General features: G+C 35.9%; 1 protein-coding gene across 8 annotated transcripts in view; it reads left to right on the top strand.

Moving 5' to 3' along the window:
* BLTP3B (bridge-like lipid transfer protein family member 3B) overlaps positions 1 to 23,282 on the top strand; it is a 103,925-nt gene that overhangs the window by 21,690 nt on the left and 58,953 nt on the right. For 5 of the 8 annotated variants that reach the window (XR_003432965.1, XR_003432964.1, XM_027107303.1 and 2 more), the window contains 4 exons: positions 16,080 to 16,242; positions 17,449 to 17,487; positions 18,641 to 18,732; positions 22,238 to 22,427. Coding sequence is in view for 6 of the 8 variants with exons in the window: in XM_027107303.1 (XP_026963104.1) it covers positions 16,080 to 16,242; positions 17,449 to 17,487; positions 18,641 to 18,732; positions 22,238 to 22,427 (484 nt within the window). In the remaining 2 variants the exon portion in view is untranslated. Of the gene's footprint in view, positions 1 to 5,417; positions 5,519 to 14,336; positions 14,484 to 16,079; positions 16,243 to 17,448; positions 17,488 to 18,640; positions 18,733 to 22,237; positions 22,428 to 23,282 lie in introns of all 8 variants that reach the window. The other 3 variants (XM_027107305.1, XM_027107304.1, XM_027107306.1) reach the window with 2 other exon arrangements.

The raw sequence follows: 23,282 nt of genomic DNA, 5'->3' as shown, positions 1-23,282 counted from the left end.
TTTCAACAATATTGATTCTTCCAATCCAAGAACACAGTATATCTTTCCATCTGTTTGTGTTGTCTTCAGTTTCTTTCAGCATTGTCTTTTAGTTTTTGGAGGACAAATCTTTTGCCTTCTTAGGTAGGTTTATTTCTAAGTATTTTATTCTTTTTTATGTGATGGTAAATGGGATTGTTTCCTTAATTTCTCTTTCTGATATATGTGTATAGAAATGCAGTAAATTTCTGTATATTATTTTGTATCCTGCAACTTTACTGAATCCATCAATGAGTTCTAGTATTTTTTTCTTGGTGTCTTTAGGATTTTTTTATGTATAGTATCATGTCATTTGCAAACTGACAGTTTTACTTCCTCCTCTCCAATTTTATTCCTTTTATTTTTTTTCTCTTGTCTGATTGCTGTGGCTAGGACTTCCAATACTGTGTTGAATAAAAGTGGGGAGAGTGGGCATCCTTGTGTTGTTCCTGATCTTAAAGGAAATACTTTCAGCTTTTCACCATTGAGTATGATGTTAGCTGTGGGTTTGTCATATTTGGCCTTTATTATGTTGAGGTCTGTTCCATCTATACCCACTTCGTTGAGAGTTTTTATCATAAACACATGTTGAATTTTATCAAAAGCTTTTCCTTTATCTGTTGAGATGATCTTATGATTTTATTCTTTGGTTTGTTAATATGGTTTATCACATTGATTGATTTGTGGATTTTTGAGCCATTCTTGCATCCCTGGGACAGGTCCCACTCAATCATGATGTGTGATACATTTAATGTATTGTTGAACTTGGTTTGCTAATATTTTCTTGAGGATTTTTGCATCTATGTTCATCAGTGATATTGGCCTGGAATTTTCTTTTTTTTTGTGTGGTATCTTTGTCTGGTTTTTGTATCAGGGTGATGCTGGCCTTGTAGAATGAGTTTGAAAGTATTTCTTCCTCTGCAATTTTTTGGAATAATTTGGAGGGATAGGTGTTAACTCTTCTCTAACTGTTTGGTAGAATTCACCTTTGAAGCCCTCTGGTTCTGGACTTCTGTTTGTTGGGAGTTTTTGAAATTACTTACTCAGTTTCACTACTGGTAATTGGTCTGTTCATATTTTCTATTTCTTCCTGATTCAGTCTTGGGAGATTGTACATTTCTAGGGATTTGTCCATTTCTTCTAGGTTGTCCATTTTATTGATGTACAATTGTTTGTAGTAATCTGTTATGATCTTTTGTATTTCTGTGGTGTCAGTTGTAATTTCTTTTTTATTTCTGATTTTATTGATTTGGGCCCTCTTTTTTTCCTTGAAGAGTCTGGCTAAAGGTTTATCAATTTTGTTTAAATTTTCAAATAACCAGCTCTTTGTTTCATTTATCTTTTCTGTTTTTTTGTCTCTATTTCATTTATTTCTGCTCTGATCTTTATAATTTCTTTCCTCTACTAACTTTGGGTTTTATTTGTTCTTCTTTTTCTAGTTTCTTTAGGTTGTTTATTTGAGATTTTCCTGTTTCCTGAGGTAAGCTTGTATAGCTGTAAACTTCCCTCTTATTACTGCTTTTGCTGAGTCCCATAGATTTTGGATCATTTTGTTTTCATTTGTCTCCAGGTTTTTTTTTTCAGTTTCCTTTTTGACTTCTTCAGTGATTCATTGGTGTTTAGAACATATTGTTTACCCTCCACGTTTGTGCTTTTTTTTTTCTTGTAGTTGATGTCTAGTCTCATAGCATTGTGGTTGGAAATAATGCTTGATATGTTTTCAGTCTTCTCAAATTTAATGAACTTGTTTTGTAGTCTATCATGTGATCTGTCCTGAAGAATGTTCCATGTGCACTTGAAAAGAATATGCATTCTGCTGCTTTCAGTTGGAATGCTCTCTAAATATCAATCAAGTTCACTTGGTCTAATGTGTCATTTAACAACAGTGTTTCCTTATTGATTTTCAGTCTGGATAGTCTGTCCATTGATGTAAGTGGGGTGTTAAAGTCCCCTACTATTATTGTGTGACTGTAAATTTCTTCCTCTATGTCTGTTAATATTTGCTTATATATTTAGGTTTTCCTATGTTGGGTGCATATATATCTTTATAGTTGTTATGTCTTCTACTTGGATTGATCCCTTGATCACTATGTAATGTCCTTCTTTGTCTCTTGTTATAGTCTTTGTTTTAAAGTCTATTTTTTCTGTTATAGTTATTGCTACTCTGGCTTTCTTTTTTTTTTTTTTTGCGGTACACGGGCCTCTCACTGTTGTGGCCTCCCCTGTTGTGGAGCACAGGCTCCGGACGTGCAGGCTCAGCAGCCATGGCTCACGGGCCCAGCCGCTCTGCGGCATGTGGGATCTTCCCGGACTGGGGCACGAACCCATGTCCCCTGCATCGGCAGGCGGACTCTCAACCACTGCACCACCAGGGAAGCCCAACTCTGGCTTTCTTTTGATTTCCATGTGCGTGGAATACCTTCTTTAATCCTCTCACTTTCAGTCTGTATGTGTCTTTAGATCTCTTATTGTTGACATTGACCTTGATCACCTGGCTGATGTAGTGTTTGTCAGGTTATCCACTATAAAATTACTCTCTTCCCCACTTTCATACTGTACATTTTGGAAGGAAGGAAATACTATGTGCAGCACACACAAAATGAGTGAGGAATTCTGCAGTTCCCTAAGGTTTGAATATCTTATTAAGTTATTTAAAAATTTTCTGTGTGGGAGATTAATCTGTTTTCTCCCAGTTATTTACTTATTCAGTCATGTTTTTTTATCTGTGTAGACTGATGTATATTTATTTTATACTTTGAGTTATAATCCAATAATATTTAATTTATTTTGTTGCCCAGGTTTTTCCAGCTTTGGCTATTGGGAGCTCTTTCATATGGCTCTTGTGTCTTTAATTAATTTTATTTTTTATGTTGGTCTTATATCTTGTAACCTCGCTAAACTCATTTATTAGTTCTGGTAGTTTGTTTGGTTTTTTTTAAGATTTGTAGGATTTTCTACATAGATGATAATGTCATCTGGGAAATAACACAGTTTTATTTCGTTTCTAAACTGGATGCCTTTTATTTTTATTATTTTATTTCATTTTTTTTTTGCCTTACTGTGTCAGGTAGAACCTCCAGTACAATGTTGAATAGAAGTGGTGAGAGCAGACATCCTTGCCTTGTCTCTGTCTTAGGGGAAAAGCATTTTAGTCTTTCATCATTAAGTATGATCGCAACTGTAGGGTTTTTGTACAAGTCCCTGTAGTTTTGGGGAAGTTCTCTTCTGTTCCTAGTTTATTGAGAATTATTTTTCCATGCATGGTGTTAACTTTTGTCCAGTGCTTTTTTATGCCTCTATTGAGATCACGATGTGATTTTACTTTTCATGTGGTGAATTATATTAGTTGATTTTTGAATGTTAAACCAACCTTCATTACTGGAATAAATACTTGGTCATGATGTATGTACTTCTTATGTATTGTTTCTTAAACTGTGGGTCATAGCTTGCCTTGTGAAAATAGTGTAGTCAATCACCATTTTGAAAGGAGGAAATAGAATGGAAAATATCAGACTGTATTAAACTATCACTTTGAGAAATTTTTGTTTTGTATGTGTGTACTGGATTGTAAAGTCTATTTCTTGATCTCATATCCAAAATTTTGAAAATAACTAATTCACTTCTTGAACCTGAAGACAATGAGGCATAGAGTGGGGCAAGAAGGCAACAAGACTTAAGAGGAGGTTGCCAGGTTAAAGGAGGTGCAACTGGGGTGTTGGGTAAGGCAGAAAGGAAATAGGGGTTTCTTTAGAAACACCTCATTTGTTTCTTAGTTGTTTTTTTTTTTTATTGCGGTACGCGGGCCTCTCACTGCTGTGGCCTCTCCCGCTGCGGAGCACAGGCTCTGGACGCACAGGCTCAGCGGCCATGGCTCACGGGCCTAGCCACTCCGTGGCATGTGGGATCTTCCCAGACCAGGGCACGAACCTGTGTCCCCTGCATCGGCAGGCGGACTCTAAACCACTGCGCTACCAGGGAAGCCCTGTTTCTTAGTTTTAAGTGGAGGAATCTTTATGGCTGCATGATGAAGCCCATGGTCTGTGAAAGGGTGTAATTAGGTGCAGATTAATAACTTAATGTTTTTAGCCAAAGGACTTGGCAGACTATCAGATTTTCGGAACGTGCTCCAGTAACATGTTCTCTCGTACAGCTTTACCATGTGGTCTTTAGGTATTTTCTCTTCTAGAAATATTGTTTTTAATAAAGTCAAGTTGAAGCTGTTGTTAGATTTGCTTACATAAAGATTTTGGTTCTTTTTATATCTTTTCATATGCAGTGAGAACACAATCCTTGTAGGGGTGCACAGTCTTGAGATACTAGCTAGTGATTTCAATTACTAGTTCATTTCAACGGTTTTAGTTAGGCCCAACTGGAGAGAATGGAACAATGATGGGTTAAGAATCTTTATGGTATCTTTAAGTTCTTAAATGTTGGATTTGTGTTTCTCAGTTCTGCTCCTTTATTGTTTTTCAGTTTGATCCTAAGGTAGTGTTCTAGTTTTAAATTTCTGAAGGAAGAAATCTGATTGAAGAGTCTAAATGCCTTGTCATTCTCTAGATCAAATCAGCTGTAACCAAGGAAGTATATAACATGTGTTAGGTATGCACCTTTCCCCTATGTTTATAGCCTTTCTCTGGGAAGACAGAATCAGTGGTAACTGGGTAGGCACCCTGAGAGGTGTTTGTTTATAATAAGTTAATTAAATCAAACAACAATGATATTAATAATCAAATTACAGTATTGAAGTAATTTATTTTCTGGATGGTTACAATTAATGCTATTTACGTTAAGGCAATGGTTCTGAGCCTTTTCGGTGTCCAAAAACCCCCTTTGAAAATATTATGAAGTATCTTGGACCCCTTGAAGCCCATCCAAGAACTTCAGATTAAGTATGCCTACTTTAAACTTTTAAATTAAACAATTTAACGTGCATTTTAAAATTCCCTGTAAAGTCTAGTTTTTCATGCTATAGCATGAAATATCAGAATGAGAATGATTATTTCTTTTTTTTTCTTTTTTTTTTTTGCAGTACGCAGGCCTCTCACTGTTGTGGCCTCTCCCGTTGCGGAGCACAGGCTCCGGACGCGCAGGCTCAACAGCCATGGCTCACGGGCCTAGCCACTCTGTGGCATGTGGGATCCTCCCGGATTGGGGTACGAGCCCGTGTCCCCTGCATCGGCAGGCGGACTCTAAACCACTGCGCCACCAGGGAAGCCCAGAATGATTACTTCTAATTACAACTGTTATTTGAGAAAAATGTTATCAAGTAGCATAGCTACTTTTTCTTTCTTTCTTCTTCTTTTTTTTTTTTTTGCCACTTCTTAAGTTTAGAAGAATAGTAGGCATTGATGTGAATCTCTAACAACCTGTACAGTAATAGGAACCATAAATACTTTCAGGACAAGGTGAATAATTCAAGAAATGCATATTCGCTGATGAAGTTTTAAAACAATGTCCCAGGGAGGGGCTGTTATCTGAATACAAAGAATTGTGGAAGAAGGTAAGTAGGTCAGAAAAGGGTTTATAAGCTATGTTCTAAGACTGTTTTTAGCACTAAGATTTTATGATTCTACCCCCAAATACTATATTTAATCTAGAGATGGTTCATTTCACAGATCTTTTGCAGTTTGCTTTAGCAAATAAAACAACTTTATGATCTTTGTTTTTATGATACAGCTATAAAATGGATCTGATGAAACTTCAAATAAATCATAACTAAAATTTACAGTAACATCAGATATATAATTTATACCTTTCTGATTTATGATCTACTGTATACTTAGTGATTTATCAAGCCAGAGCTCTTTTTTTAGAAAATTTTGATCACTGGTTATGTAATGTCTCTGTGTTGTTCATATTCCTATTAACCTGCATCTTCATATTAATAGTATAGGTAACGCTCACTGAATTTTCTTTTCTGTTTTTTTTTTTTTAAACAAGTCTGTTTATTAGAAAGGCTGGTTTTGGGAGGGGGGTGTTTGTTTTGTTTTATTTATAAACATCAGTGAATTTTCTGTGTTAGAGACAATTCCTGGCATTTTCCGTGTTCTAACTCAGTTAATCCTCAAAACAGCCCCATGAGGCAGGTAATATTATTATCACCATATTACAGATGAGGAAACTGAGCCATAGAGAGGTTATTTATTTATTAATTTATTATTTATTTATTTTTGTGGTACGCGGGCCTCTCACTGCTGTGGCCTCTCCCGTTGCGGAGCACAGGCTCCGGACACGCAGGCCCAGCAGCCATGGCTCACGGGCCCAGCCGCCCCGTGGCATACGGGACCCTCCCAGACCGGGGCACGACCCCACGCCCCCCGCATCGGCAGGCGGACCCCCAACCACTGCGCAACCAGGGAAACCCTATTTATTTTTTTAAATAAAAATTTATTTTGGCCTTCCCTGGTGGTGCAGTGGTTGAGAATCTGCCTGCCAGTGCTGGGAACGCGGGTTTGAGCCCTGGTCCAGGAGGATCCCACATGCCGCAGAGCAGCTGGGCCTGGGCGCCTCAACTACTGAGCCTGAGCTCTAGAGCCCGCAAGCCACAACTACTGAGCCCGGGTGCCAAAACTACTGAAGCCTGTGCGCCTGGGACCCGTGCTCCGCAGTGGGAGAGATCACTGCAGTGAGAAGCCCGTGCACTGTGGCGAGGAGCAGCCCCTGCTTGCCTCAACTGGGTAGAGCCCACATGCAGCAACAAGACCCAATGCAGCCATAAATAAATAAATAAAAATTAATTTTATTTATTTTATGTTTGGCTGCCATTGGGTTTTCGTTGCTGCACGCAGGCTTTCTCTAGATGCGGCAAGTGGGGGCTGCTCTTCGTTGCGGTGCATGGGCTTCTCATTGAGGTGGCTTCTCTTGTTGCAGGCTCTAGGCTTTAGGCGCGTGGGCTTCAGTAGTTGTGGCACGCGGGCTCAGTAGTTGTGGATTGCGGGCTCTAGAGCGCAGGCTCAGAAGTTGTGGTGCAATGGGCTTAGTTACTCTGCGGCATGTGGGATCTTCCTGGACCAGGGATCAAACCTGTGTCCCCTGCATTGGCAGGCAGATTCTTAACCGCTGTGCGACCAGGGAAGTCTGAGAGGTTAAGTTTTTTTTTTGAAGGGGGATGCAATTTTTTTTTAACATCTTTATTGGTGTATAATTGCTTTACATTATTGTGTTAGTTTTTGCTATATAACAAAGTGAATCAGCTATACGTATGCATATGTTCCCATATCTCTTCCCTCTTGCGTCTCCCTCCCTCCCACCCTCCCTATCCCACCCCTCTAGGTGGTCACAAAGCATCAAGCTGATCTCGCTGTGATATGCGGCTGCTTCCCACTAGCTATCTATTTTACATTTGGTAGTGTATATATGTCCATGCCACTCTCTCACTTTGTCCCAGGTTACCCTTCCCCCTCCCCGTGTCTTCAAGTCCATTCTCTACGTCTGCGTATTTATTCCTGTCCTGCCCCTAGGTTCTACAGAAACATTTTTTTTAATTTATTTTTTTTAGATTCCATATATATGTGTTAGCCTACAGTACTTGTTTTTCTCTTTCTGACTTACTTCACTCTGTATGACAGACTCTAGGTCATCCACGAGAGGTTAAGTGTTAAGTGGCATTTTTCTTCTTGCAGAGCGATTCTTGACTTTTCGTGCATTTGTGCTGTGTTCCCTTAAGCAAATTATAAATCTTGATGATATGGACTGACGTACTTGTTTTGCCCTAAATTTTACCGTGTACAGTGCTCTACACATAATTTAGACTCTAATTATGTATTAACTGTAAAATGTGTAATCTAAATCAAACCTTTCCTTTCCATTTGCCTGGAAATTTTATTCCTCTACTTAGCTATTTTGTTGTTACTAATGAAAAACCTAGTAAATTTATTTTCATGTATTACATGTAATTAAAGAAGATTTTGGAAAAATGGAAGCCTGTTTGCATGTTTTAAGTTAGCTTTAAAATTGTTACATTGTTAAAAATATAGTTAACCAATAAAATATGTACATCCACATTTAAAATTTATTTCATATAATACAAACGTTAAAGAACACGTTTACTTTAAAATAAACCTCTTTACATGCCATAATGTACATAGTAATGGAACATTATTGTGTGTTCTGAATTTTAAAAATAAAAAATTCAGTAAGAATTGTGCCAGGTTTATCTTTATTATGTGTTATGACTTTCTTCTGTACAGTTGTTATGACTTTGACATATTCAAGTCAATCAGCTTTCTTTTTTATCCTCATTTTGAGTCTTTAACATGTCTACTTCGGTTTTATATAGATTTCATGCTTCCATTCTCCCACTCCACTCTTATCTCCACCAAATAATTAATTATTTGGAAGTTTAATTCATTGACCTAGATTTCTACCATTTTTTAAAAAGTTTGTTTTAAAATGTTTATATAACTTTTAGAACTTTAAATGAGTCTTTAGTGAACTGAAGAGGTTTACTTTGGATAATAATTTATTCTCTTTAGGATCAGGCCCAGTATTATAACCCTTCTAATATTAGTAGAATATTTAGTAGAATAATACAATTATCTGGAAATTTCACATGGCAATTTAGTCCAAAGAGCCTATAGCAACACTTGGACAAAGCATAGGTAGACACATAGCTAGTCCATGCCTTAATGTTATTTTGTGGGTTTTAGTCCCTTTGTTTACTTATTGAAAGTGTGCTTTTCCTCTATCAATTAAGTTAACAAATGTGACTGAAAAACCATCCTCCTCTCTCTGTTTTTGGAAGGAACATAATTATATTAATAAATGATTGGGAAATATTTGTGTAAAACTGAAATATATGTTAAATGAAAGCCTCATGTATGAATAATAGAAGATAAATAATTTGATATGTCCACGGCCTACCCAGTATAAGAAACCAACTCTCTAATAGCTGTGGATGTGACAGTTACCAATACATCTTCAGCTTCCTCTTTAAAATATTTTAATAGATGAGCAGTATTAATATGTTTCAAGATTAGCTCCACCGCTCTGCCATTTTAAAGTCCTGTTTGGATAAGCTTGAACTTTTTTGGGTTTTTTTTGGCTGCACCCCTTGCGGGATCTTAGTTCCCTGAGTAGGGATTGATCCCGCACCCTCGGTGGTGAAAGTGCAGATTTTGGACTACAAGGGAATTCCGAAGCATGAACTTTTTTTTTTTTTAATATTTATCTATTTGGTTGCACTGGGTCTTAGTTGCATCTTAGTAGTGGCTCCACGGCTCCTTAATTGCGGCTTGCTGGTTCCTTGCACGTGGGCTCCTTAGTTGTGGCATGCAAATTTTTAGTTGCGGCATGCATGTGGGATCTAGTTCCCTGACCAGAGATCGAACCTGGGCCCCCTGCACTGGGAGCACGGAGTCTTATCCACAGCGCCACCAGGGAAGTCCCCCCAAGCTTGAACTTTTGATATTGCTCCTGTTAAAACTATAATCAATGCCTTCATAAGTTAAACTCAATAAAAAGCACGTCAGGAGAAAGAGAACTCTTAATTGGATATCTGTTTTGTATCAGATACTTTACATATTATCTTTAATACTTTACATATTATCTTTAATCCTCACTAAAATTTTTTGAGTTGCACATTTTTTGAGTTTTTTCTCCATTTTACAGATGAGGAAATTGAGGCAGAGGGGTGTCACAGTAGGTGGCTAAACTAGAATTCACATTTGTTTGTCTGACTTTAAATAAGGTCCATGCTCCTTGCACATGTTGTCCCTTTGGTATGAACTAAATTGAAGATAGAATTTCTTGTGAATAACATTTTAATCTTTCCATCTTCCACTTTTGCATATTGAAATCACAGTATATAATTTTGAACCTTGAATTTTCACCAGGCGCTATAGTATAACCATTTCTTTATATAATTCTCAACACGTATTGCTTGATATATATGTAGGCATAATGTATCATAATTAAAGGGATTATTATGGAGTGCTTTCACTGTTTTCCTTTTGTAAATATCATTGAGATGAACATTCTTGTACCATAGACCGTTAAGATGTTGCCTGATTTCTCCACTAATCACCCCTCCTTGCCCAACACTAAGGATATATAGTCAAATGTTGTATTCATGAGTTAATCAGATTCGTTTTTGTGCATCTATCCCTCTGTCCTTTCTTCCTATCTTCCCCTTGAATATGGTTACAGTATTTTTTAATACAATTAGGTTCATTTGTTTCAGGTCGCTTTCAGTTTTAGGCATTTCCCCTCTTCACATTCTTTCTTATTTTATTTTTTGCATATATAGAGTATTAATATGCTTTCCAAAATCAAAACTGTTCAAAGCCAGTCCCTCTTCTTGTGTACTCTGTGTGCTGTCTTCTAATCAAGGATTTTATTCCATCCATTGTCTGTCCATCAGTAGTTTTCTTTTCTCTGCATCATGGTCATCAACATACAAGCCTGCTGAATTTTCTCTCACCTAACAAAAACGATTTCTCTCCTACCTCACTGGCCCTTCCTTCTTAATCGCCTTTATTGGTTACTTGGCCTCTTATTGGTCCTTGACCACAGTCCTTGAGCCATTTCATTTTTTGTCTCCATCTTGCAATTGTAAATACCATATATAACATTGGTGATTATTAAATTTGTGTCTGCAACTACTGAATAAGATTTGAATATCCAGCTACCTAATTGGTATCTCCTCTTGGATATCTAATAAGCATCTCTTAATTAAACTATTCCAAGCCTAAATTCTGATCCTTAATCCCAAGCTTATTTCTCCCTCTGTCTCTTTACCCCAATAAATGGTGGCTCTATCCTTCTGTTTGCTTAGATCAAAAACCTTGGAGCCATCCTTGACTTCAATCTGTACTATCAAATCCCGTTGGCTTTACCTTCAGAATATGTCTAGAATTGTTCCCTTCTCACCACTTCCTACTCTTCCATCTTGGTCCAAGGCAACATCTTCTCTTACCTGTCTTATTGCAATAACCTTCTGTCTGGGCTCCCTGCTTCTGTCCATGTCCTTCTTTTATCTATTCTCAATAGAGCCATCCTTTAAAACTCCCTGTTCTTGCCAAAAACCATCTCCAGTCACTCTCATTTTTACTCAGAGTAAAAGCCAGAGAGTCCTTAGAGTGGCTTAAAAGGCCTCACATGATCTGGCCCTTGTTATTTCTCTAACCTCATCTCCTTTCATTTTTGCCCTTGTTCATTTCCTCCACTCACATTGGCCTTCTTGCTATTCCTCAGACCTGCCAAGCATGTTCCTACCTCAGTTTTTGCCCTTAGCTTTTCCTCTGCCTAGAGCATTCTTCCTCCAGATATTTGCATAGCTAGCTCCTTGGCTTTCTTCAGATCTTTGCCCAAATGTCATCTTTTTAATGAGGCTTTTCCTGTCTACTCTTTTTTGTTTTGTTTTGTTTTTTCGGTATGCGGGCCTCTCACTGCTGTGGCCCTTCCCATTTTGGAGCACAGGCTCCGGACGCGCAGGCTCAGCGGCCATGGCTCACGGGCCCAGCCGCTCCGCGGCATGTGGGATCTGCCCGGACCGGGGCACGAACCCGTGTCCCCTGCATCAGCAGGCGGACTCTCAACCACTGCGCCACCAGGGAAGCCCCCTGTCTACTCTTTTAAAAATTAAAAGGTCCTCTGCTTGCACCTCCTATCTTACTTTCGCTTTGTTTTTTCCACAGTTATCAGAATCTGACTTTTTTTTTTTTCAAGAAAGAAATGGGAAATTTTATTCAAGCCAATCTGAAAATTATAACTAGGGAGATAGTCTTTCAGAAAGCTCTGAGGACTGTTCTGCCCATTAGAGGTCTAAGCACAGTTATATAAGTTTTTGAGACAAAGGGTTATACATCAAAGGGTTAAACATCAAGGTGGCATTGACAGTTTACATAGTTCAACAAAGTGAGTAGTGGGTCATCATAACCCCTTACATGATAACGGAGGGAATGCTATCTCCTAAGGAGTTTCCTTGCTGGTGCCAGCAGGAAATTGATGTGTGTGTGTGTGTGTGTGTGTGTGTGTGTGTGTAGACGTTCCTGTGTCTTCTTAGGGAATCTAGTTAATGTATAATGCAGATGCACAATGCACACTAAGGAGAAGGTATAGTGGCTCAAACAGCAGAGAAAATTTCACGTTAAATTTCTTTTCCTGCCTTAAAATAATTTTGTTTCATCAGCAGCCTCATTGAGGAGGTAATATTTGAGTAGACTCTAAGGTGGTAAGGGACTTAGCCTTATGGATATGGTGGAAATAGTGTTGCAGGCAGTAGGAGCAGCCAGTGAAAAATTCTAAGGAGGAGAGCTTGCCTGGTATGTTTGGAGAACAGCATGGGGACACTGAGGGTAAGAGGTGAGATTAGAACTGTAAACTAGTATGTTTGTTGGTGTGTGGGAGGGCTTTTGGTCACAGAATTAACCTTATTCATGAAATAAAAGCTATACATTTTCTATTTACACTATAACTATGTATTATAAAGTCAAGGAAGTCAGTGTTGTTCTTTCTTGGACTTTATATTATGAATATCAGGATGAAAAGTGGTTTGAAGCTCTAATTTTTTAACTCAATCAACTGTGCAGAAATCGCTTATGAACTGTATGTTAATGATTTGAATCATGTGCCTGAGGTCCCTTTGCCAGAGACTTTTTAATTTAATTGGTAGTGGTGAGGGTGGGAAGGGAGGGGGTTGTGCCTGGGCATTGAGTTTTTTAAGCACTCCCAGGTGGTTCTATATGCACTGCTCTGGTACCTGAATATATAGAAAAAGAGACAGCTTTTCTCATTCCGGCTCCAAAGTAGTCTGCTCAGTATGCTTATCATCCTTGCTGCTTCAGCTCACTGCAGTGTCTCATAACTCCCTGGAACTCAACAACCACAAATCCCCTCCACAGAAATCCTGGGACCTCTCCTAGCCATGCCATTGGAGGGGAAAGGTAGGACAGGTAAGAGTTCTCCTTTACTGCCCCATTCATAAGTTCCCCACAACACCAAAAAACAAGACTGGGTGTGGGCACCAGATGACTGAAAAGTTTGTGTTACAGAATGACAGTGTAAGAGGAGGGGTAAGAGAAGAGGGGAGCAAAATGTTGGCATCAATTGCCTAATAAAAAATTTTAAGAACAAGGCTGCCTAATATTCAGTTTCAAATTTTGGCATTGTTGTGGTAGAAAATACCCTGTCTCCCCCACTCATCTGTTTCATTTATGTGTCTGGCACATTTTTGGCACACAACAAATATTTGTTATATAAATGAATGAATGAATTCAAGTGGGCTGAACACAAAAAGCAACAAGCCTCCAACCCATCCTTTCCTGATCCCTCCAATCTTGTTCCCCAGTGGCAGTCGCATTTACCTCACTGTTACCCTACTAGCTCTAAATTATATATCTATGCTGTTCATTCTAGATGTATCAGTGTTAGATCTTGCATACTCACTTACTGCTAAGATAGGTAAGGATTTTACTAAATTAACCACTCCAAATTTTCCCGACCTACAATACCTAATAAATTATATCACTATTGTTAGCTTTTCCATTGCTTACATTTGTGAGGTTAAACAATATACTTAAATTTGTATTTCTTATTTCAACTGTAAGGAGTACCTCTTCACTTTGAATCTGACTTATTATATATTTAACTTATTTCTTAATTCTCTGTGTTCTACCCCCCAGTTAAGCTCCATGAAGGAAGAGATTTTTATCTATTTTGTTTACTCTCAAATCCCCAGTGCCTTTTATTTATTTATTTATTTTAAAAATATTTATTTATTTTTGGCTCCATTGGGTCTTTATTGCTGCACACAGGCTTTCTCTAGTTGTGGTGAGCGGGGGCTACTCTTTGTTGCGGTGCACCGGCTTCTCTTTGCGGTGGCTTCTCTTGTTGCGGAACACGGGCTCTAGGCACGTGGGCTCAGTAGCTGTGGCTCGTGGGCTGTAGAGTGCAGGCTCAGTAATTGTGGCGCACGGGCTTAGTTGCTCTGCGGCATGTGGGATCTTCCCGGACCAGAGTTCGAACCCCTGTCCCCTGCACTGGCAGGTGGATTCTTAACCACTCTGCCACCAGGAAAGCCCGCCCTGCCTAGTGCCTTTTAAATTATAGGTAATCAGTTAAAATTTATTGAATGAATGAATGAATAAAATGGTCAAGGCCTTGTGTAATCAGTCCTCTCTTTGTCCTTCCAGAGTTATCTTCTGCTCCCCTGGCTCTCTTGCTACATGCCAGATGCTGATCTTTTTCACTTCCACTTTATACCATGCTCCCTCCTGCCTCAGAACCTTTATATGTTTTATTCCCTCTACTTGGAATACGCTTTATTTCCTGACCCCTTCTTTTCCTTGCCTAGTTAACTTCTATTACTCATCCTTTAGATATCAGCTCAAAAGTCCCTATTTCAAAGAAGATCTGGATTAAGAACCCCTGTATTCACTCTTCACCAACTAAACTGAATATTTCAGAAAGGCAAAAACCTTGAGTATACTGCTTGCCAGTGTATGTGTCGGAATAGTGAATCCTCAGTAAGTACTTATTGAATGTTCCCTTCTGCATTAATATTCTGCCTTGAGGCAGTGGCAGGTCATTCCTATATGATTAGAAATGGCAGCCTCTCAGGAAACTTCATATTCTTAAATGAAACATGATTGGTAGTAAGTGAGAAACAGCTCAGCATCTTTGGTCAAATATGGGTTAAATACGAGCTTTATGTTGAGAAAGTCAGTGTGTTGGCATTTTGTGAGAAGATAGGAATCCAGATAAGATCTGGCTCAAGAAATTCTGGTTTAGGGTCAGTGCAGAAGCATGTGCATATTGATTCTTGTTGATGTGTAGGGCATGTAAATAACCCAGTACATTTTGTTACTTTAATATTTAATATCAAAAAATGGTAGAAGACTGGCTAATAACTCCTTTGTTAGCCAGTAGTTAACTTTTTCAATAGTTTCACTTTTGAAAAAGTAAGGCTGGGTAAAGTTAGCAATTTTTTATTTTGTAGGATTGTGTTAAGAATTAACATATACGAAAGTTCTTTAAAGTGCATGTGTAATTTATTGTTATTATTACTATTATCATCGTTATTAGTTGTGACATTGGGCAAATAAATTAGTTTCTCTTTATATTTACTCTTGTAAAAAGTGGGAATAAGGACTTCCCTGGTGGTCCGGCAGTTAAGACTCCACACTCCCAACACAGGGGGCCCAGATTCGATCCCTGGTCAGGGAACTAGATCCCACATGCTGCAATTAAGAGCCCGCATACTGCAACTAAAAGATCCCGCACGATGCAACTAAAGATCCCGCACGCAGCAATGAAGATCCCGCTTGCCATAACTAAGACCCAGTGCAGCCAAATAAATAAATATGAAAAAAAAAAAGTGGGAATGAAAATAGTATTGACCCTAATGGGTTATCATGAAAATTAGTAACGCATGCACTCAAAGAGAAGAGCTTGGTATCCAGTAAACCCTTGGAAAATGGTCACTGTTATTTTAACTATTATTATTTTCAATCTTTTCTTTTGAGTTTAAGAACTTTCCTTTCTAAATCATTATAGAGAATTTGAGTTCTTTAATTAGAATTCAGGGTCCAGTCTCCTATGTGACTTTTGGCACTTTCATTAAGCTCTTGGCATGATGAATGGCAGTGGTGGCAGCTGCTGCTGCTACTATTTCTAAAGGTCCACCTCATTTCCTTACCTTACTTGTATATTGGTTAGTGAAATAGGAATATCCACTTCTGTGATATTGTCTGTAGTGAAGTGAACAAAATGTTGTAGGGGATGCCTCAAAGCCTTGCACAGTTCCTGAAAAATAGTGGATACTAAGTATTCATAAATTTGAAAGACAGTAAGAACTAGAGCTTGATTGTGTCTGGTTATAAGATATTTAAATGTATACCAAAAATACTGTAGACTTTGTGTAAGAGAGCTATGGACAAGGGAGATCAAAACAATAATAACAAAACCACATTGAAAAACACGGATTAGAGTAGAGCCTATCATTGTGGTTCTGTGTTTCTTAGTGCTGCTATTACATTCTTAATGCTCTGTATATTTGCAAGAACAAGTCAGGGGTACAGTAACTAACACTAAAATAAATGTCAATATATATTCTCTTTCAGATTTACCAAAAATTTATCTCCTGACAAGATAAATCTAAGTACCCTTAAAGGAGAAGGTGAACTGAAGAATTTGGAGTTGGATGAAGAGGTGCTCCAGAATATGTTGGATTTGCCAACATGGCTTGCTATCAACAAAGTTTTTTGTAATAAAGCATCTATTAGGGTGAGACTTTGATATCTGTGCAAGGCATTTTCTGTTTTCATTTTGTTTATTTCATCCCTATCTTTTAAAATAAATATTTTGTTTTCGGTAATTCTGAAAAGAAGCATTTTTATTAACATAATTTTAAAAGACAGATACCTTGTAAATAATTGCATGAATGTGTGCCTTTTGAATTTAATTGAATGCTAATATATGTTTATTAATTTATAGGTTTTAAGTTTTATTAAAATTTAATATTAATATTTAAATAAAATTGTTGATGCTTTATTAATAAAATAATTTGGTACATATTTAAAATTTTTTTCACACAATTTATTGTCAAAAGGGACAATTTAAATTTGTAGTTAGTAAACACTACTTCAAATGAAGACATAAGGACTGATAAGTTATCTTATTCTGGACATTATACTTTTATTTGAAATTCTGTCTCTTTTCCTCGTTTGTTTTTTATTTTGAGGTTTTTAAAGTTTTCTTTTAATACTAGTTCTGCTTATTAAAACTTAAGCTTTCTTATTATCTTTGGCTCTAATCATACATCATATCATTTCCTTCTCTTAAAGATTAGGCTTAGTTTGGGAGCCTACTCAGTAGAAATACTGCACGCTAACTTTTCATAAAATTAAAATTGGGCTCCAAAGAAAAGATTGTAGAAAAGTTGCTGTATCCTTTGATGGTAACCTTTAATTTTTGTTCTATCCTCCATAAGCCCAAATGTCTAAAAACATGACATTTTTAGTGCAGGATATATTTGAACATTATTGATTTGATGTTACTTGTACTTAACATTAATGGTCTCACTTTTGTATTTGTCTTGCATACCTACAAGGAGATGGGTTGGAATTCTAGAATTTAAAAAATTGTTAAATAAACAAAACACTGATTATGCTTTGCTAGGAATTCTTCAGCTACAAAATTAAAATGTGTTTTCAGAACTGGGGAAAAAAGATATTAAGAGAACCTGAAATTTTTATTTAAAAAGATGACCAAGAAAATAAGGCTAGTAGTCTTTTTTAATATAAAATAGGTGCAGCTGATTTCAAGAGTATGAATGAATTGCTCAGTTTATTATTTTTCAATTTAAGAAAAAAGTCATCTGATATAATTTGGTATGTCTTTCACTATGTTAAGAGAGTATCTGTGTTGATTACTGTTTTATATTATTTTTTTAATGATTCATTTTAAAGAAAGAAAAATTTTCTTTTGTAGATACCATGGACAAAACTGAAAACACATCCCATCTGTTTGGTAAGTTCTGAATTGCTTCAGAAATAAACTCTTATATATGCATATAATCTAACAAATCTAATATTAAACAAAATATTAATATTTTGTTTCATAGAAACATAATCTCATGGCTTCTCTGCTAGTTATCTTTCATTCTATTTTGATGGTTCTTAGTTTTATCAGTTCTTAAATGAGAAGTTTGAACTTTAAAATGAGAGGGTCTTTAAAGTTTTTCAGGTCTAGAATATTATATTGTAAGTTGGTATATTTTATTGCATTTTTTAACTTTTTATTGATATATTATACTTTATTTATGAGATTCTTCTTTTAATAAAGTTTGGTCCAGACTTTCTGTGTTTCTGCTTTTACTGATCTAATATAATACGTTCTTTAATATACTTTACTTTTTAAGGAAAACTGATCAGTTGGTCATTTATTGATTCATTCATACCACAAATATTTACTGAGCACCTCCCCTCTGCCCTGAGGGAGCATATTTTTACAAGGTGACTGACAACGAACAAGTAAACAAAACAAGACAGTTTCAGATAATAAGTACAATATTAAATAGAGAATGAAGAATGACTGGAGATGTGTTAGTGATGACTACTAAGGACATTTGATCTTCCTTCAAGAAAAAACTTGGACTGAGAAAGAAACTTTTTTACTATGAGAGTATTTACTTTTTCATATTTCTTGCATTTTTCTTAGTTACACATCTTAAATCTCAGGTTTTAGATTGGTTCTATTTATTTTAATTAGCCCAGGTTTTAATTAAAGCTCAGGTTTAAGCTTTTAGAGGTGGTTTAATCCTATTTATTAATAAATAATCTAATTTATCAATTAATAATGTAGTACACTCTGGGATTAGCGATTATATGTCTGTAAAACTTGATGATGTCATCAGTATATGGTTACTTCTTATAGTTTTTTTCTCCTGTACTCCTGTAATAAGCTTTTCCACCAGATAATAAGTGCCTTGAGAAAGGACTAAGCACTTTTTTTTTAGTATTTCTCTTTTTAGACCTCTAGAGAAACATTTAAAATAACTCTGCTTACTTACTGTTTTCTTTGCTCCTAAAGAAATGAAAGAGAAAATAGTCTTAAATAATATCTACGTAATATACATAAAATAAAATATCTAATGTTTACATTTTTAATATATTTTTATTAGTCCTTGGATAAAGTAATAATGGAAATGAGTACATGTGAAGAACCACGAACCCCAAATGGCCCATCACCAATTGCAACTGCTTCAGGACAAAGGTAAGCTATTTTCCATTAATCTGTATGACTGGCAAAGGGAATTTTTTTTTCTGTTATCTGCAGTAATGGGACATAAAGTAAAATTTCCTAAGTTCAGTTTCTATTTTAGTTACTTCTCCCATCAAACATTTTACAGTTTTAGTAAATACATTGCAAAAGTAGCAGAATTGATTTTTAGCCTCTTTTATTCATCTTGTTTTCCTTGATATTAAATACTAATGATCAGTCAAATGCAGAGCAGTAGCAGAAAATAAAAGAAGAGCTTAGGCATTCTAAATCAGATAGTCTCTTACTTGGTTTCTCTGTATAACATTTGTTCTATGCATCAGTGGAATTTTTATGACTCTTAAGAGTTAAGTTGATGCCTTAAAAAATTATAGACCTTTCGGATTACTCTAAAATTCATTAAATATAGAATGCTCACACTTTACACAGATTGAATTTTGATAGATAAAAATCAGATGTTAATAAAGTAGGAGCATGGGGAGCGTTTCACAAAGCTGCCTTGAGAAGTTAGAATAGTTCTTAAAAAATAGATCTTCAAAAACTTGCCTATTCATCTTTGCATTCAGTAAATTTGGATCTTGTATATCATTTCCTCAAAACAGGTTTTCTGTACTATTTTTGGATGGTGCAGCTATTCACGTAAAAAGTTTACATTGATTTTAATGTGATTAGTGCCTCCTCAAGTTGTGCAACATGGCAGCCCTGAACATTTACAGTATTCTGGGTGCTGTATAAAACCAGTGATAAACTCTTCTTGAGAATGAACATACACATACAGATACACACACATACTCTGTTTCTTGCACTCTCATATTTTCCTCCTCTTTCACCAAGGTTGAGCCACCATTATTAATGCATTCTGTGAGAATACCTGCAGTCTGATCAGTGGCTTTTCGTGTGGGAATCAAATGGTGATCCATCCACTGCTGAGAGTTGACTGAAGGCCAGATTTTTCAGATATACAGTTTATATTTGGACTATATGTAATAGTGATGGGGAAAAGAGCTTTCACATTAACTTCTTTGTAGTTTACGTATTTTCCAGCAATTTGAGATTTTAAAGTTTAGATTATGATTTCAGGTTAGATAGAGTAGGTTGGAGCAGTTGATCTTAAAATTGGCTAGACTCAGAAAATTGGAGAAAAAGTTGAGATGTTTATAAGACTATTAAAAGGGCAAAAGAAGATCAGGAAAGTTGCTATAAACAAATGATTTATTTTAATTAGGTGTGGCAGAAATTAGGTATTTTCTTATTGTATGCTAAGTGTAGTTGATACTGTTCTTCCCAATTCATGTTTTTGTAGTGTCAACAAGCTTTATAATTTTGGCTTTGTAATCATATGATGGTAATCCTTATATTGTATGGTAGTATCTTTATTTCTATGTTTTCCAGACTTGCCTAATTGTAGCAATCATTTAGGGTGCTTATGAAATTCACAGAGTTTTTTAGGCTCCTCCTTTAAAATTAGGATTCATTAGGTCTAGAATGGTTATCAAGAATATGAATATGTATTTTCAACAATTCTTTATAGTCATGCAATTTAAGGAAACACTGATCTATTTGATTTTATTTCTAGCTAAGAGATTAAAATAGAGGGAAATTAACGATTAATAGGGTGACCCTTCCTTCTGTGCAGAACCTGTAGGCTAACAATGCTCCCACAGATTGATGGTCTACGAAACTTTGTAAATTCAGAAATTTGATTTTATCACTTCACATGAAGGAGATAAACATCTACGTGAAGATTAACCAAACTCAGAAGAGACTTATTTGTAAACTGAAATTTCGTTTATAATGGATGACATAAACCAGAAACATGTAGACATTAGTCATTGAGTCTGCCTTCACCCTTCTGATGGTAAATTGTCCAGTACAATTGTAGCACTTTTTAATGTGCATGGATTAGATTAGATGGATTTGGATATTCCAAAGGGTATTCCCAGATAATTATTATAGAAATATTCTTCCAACTCCAGGAATATTTCTGTCTAAGTGACCAGTATTTGTCCTTAGGATCACAGCAACTCCTCCCTAGGATGCTGATGAGTTCTTCCTCTTCAGTTCTCAATTTTCTAAACCCCAGGTAGACAACCACCTTTTTTTTTATAACAAAATTACCTCAGTCAAGCCAAGGACCGTATAAATTACTACACATACACCATTTCACTTAAGGACCACAGCAACCTTTTGAAATAGGTATGATTCTCATTTTACAAATGATGAAACTGAGACTCAGAGACTTTCAGTAGTATTAATAATAATATACTACTATTTATAATACTATAAATAACAGTTATATCTTTTTCAGTATTTTGAGTCCAGAGATGGGCTATGTGGTTCATATGCATTATTTCATGCAATCTACACATAACCTACAAAGTGTATCCTGATTTAAAAGATGTCATCTAAATTTTAGAAAAGAGTAATTTTATTTATTCATTAAGACAGTAAATCAAGAAGCATAGCAGCAGGTATAGAGGAGCAGTGTGCATGATCATTAAAAATGATGGCCTCACTTTTATGTGTGTTGGCTTTGAAATGTGTGAGAGGCAGCCAGGTAGAACTGTCTGGTGGACATTTGAATTTTGCAGTCTGAAGTTACAACAGGAGATCTGGATAGTGATATAGATTTAGGAATAATGGTCATAATTGAAGTAAGGTGCCAATTTGGCAAACTTTCACCACCCCCCTGCCAAAATATACTAATAGTCTATATTCAAGTCATACTGTACTTACCATTCTTGAAATGTGACCTTTACTTTATTTTTCTCCATGTCTTTGCTCATGCTTTTCCCTATTCTAAGATTTCCCTTCCTTTTCATCCCTCCTTGAGGAAAGTTCATCTTTCTTTCCTGGATATATTTCTCATTAACTATAAACAGTTTCTTCCTCTACCAAGTGTACTGATGATTCCTTTTTGAAAACACTTAATTACAGACTGCCTCATATTTCAGTTGCTAGGATATGTGTTTTTTTTTCCTTCCCAAGTAACTTGCAAACCCTGTAACGCCACAACTCTACTTTGTTTTTCTTTATGTCCTAGCATCGTCCCCATCGTAGATGCTCAATACTTGCTGAATTGAATTAGAGAATGTGAACTTTTTCTGACTTTATTTCTAAATTATGAGATTATATTCCACTTGGCCTCTACAACCTTCTTTGTGTCAAGAATTTAGCCCTCTTACTTACTAACATTGATGCCAGTTGTCTGCACTAATGCTTTTTGAGACTAGGCAACTTTGGAAGGTGATTTTAATAATTTAGAGAGTAACTTCCAATTTTAAAAACCTTTTGTCATTTTGAGAAGAACATTTTTTTTGTAACTTACATGTAACCAGACTAGATTATCGTTTTAACAAAAATGTGTTTTGTTAAACAAAAATGAATACTATTATGGCAGTTTGTGTACTTGTGTGAGAATATTAACAAAACTTTTTCACTTCTAATGATTTTATTTTGGTTTTAGTGCATTATATTTTGTTCTGCTTTGTTTTCCCAGTGAATACGGCTTTGCTGAAAAAGTAGTTGAGGGAATTACTGTTTCTGTAAATTCCATTGTCATCCGCATTGGAGCAAAAGCCTTCAATGCATCCTTTGAACTTTCCCAGCTACGGATCTATAGTGTAAATGCGAACTGGGAACATGGAGATTTAAGATTTGCTCGTATTCAGGATCCACAGAGAGGAGAGGTAAAGATTTTTTCCTTTTCTTTCTTTGTTTAAAAAATGTTTTAGTCATTGATTAATATAAAAGTACATTTACAGTGGTGTGTTAGTTTCTGCTTTACAACAAAGTAAATCAGCTATACATATACATATATCCCCATATCTCCTCCCTCTTGGGTCTCCCTCCCACCCTCCCTATCCCACCCCTCTAGGTGGTCACAAAGCACCGAGCTGATCTCCCTGTGCTATGCGGCTGCTTCCCACTAGCTATCTATTTTACATTGGGTAGTATATATAAGTCCATACCACTCTCTCCAATAAAGATGTTAAAAAAAATTTTTTTTAATAAATAAATTAAAAAAAAGTATATTTAAAATAATTACTTTTTATGGTTGCTTATATTCACATACTACTAGATTTACTTTTGCCCTTTAACTATACTTTTCTCTGTACTACTTTTAATCATTTAATTATATAATGTGCATATTTTAATGTTTTTACTGTAATATTTCAACTTACAGAGTTAATGAGTCCTATTTTAACTTCTTAGCTTCTCAGAATTGAATTTTAAATATACATAACTAAAATATGTTTTTAAAATTCTTCTTGGTTACATAATTCAAATGTTCTTTGTGCTTTATATTAAAATTAAATTACTTAGAATAAAACTGTTAACAGCTTTACAGATGATGAATATAATTATGAAGATGTGTTACTGAATTTGGAATTCTACAATTAAAAAAAATCAAAGCATAGTGAATAGATCTAGAATGTCATATGAAAATTAGTGAAGAAATACATTTTTATAATAATTTTGTTTTTACAAATTTACATTTTTCTTATTCTATTTTGTGTAAGTGAAGCTAATCTCTATATTCT

This window comes from Aethalodelphis obliquidens, unplaced genomic scaffold, assembly GCF_003676395.1.
Source record: "Aethalodelphis obliquidens isolate GAN/ISIS:26980383/991018 unplaced genomic scaffold, ASM367639v1 scaffold8, whole genome shotgun sequence".
NCBI lineage: Eukaryota > Metazoa > Chordata > Mammalia > Artiodactyla > Delphinidae > Aethalodelphis > Aethalodelphis obliquidens.
This window is presented reverse-complemented; position numbering and strand designations above follow the sequence as displayed.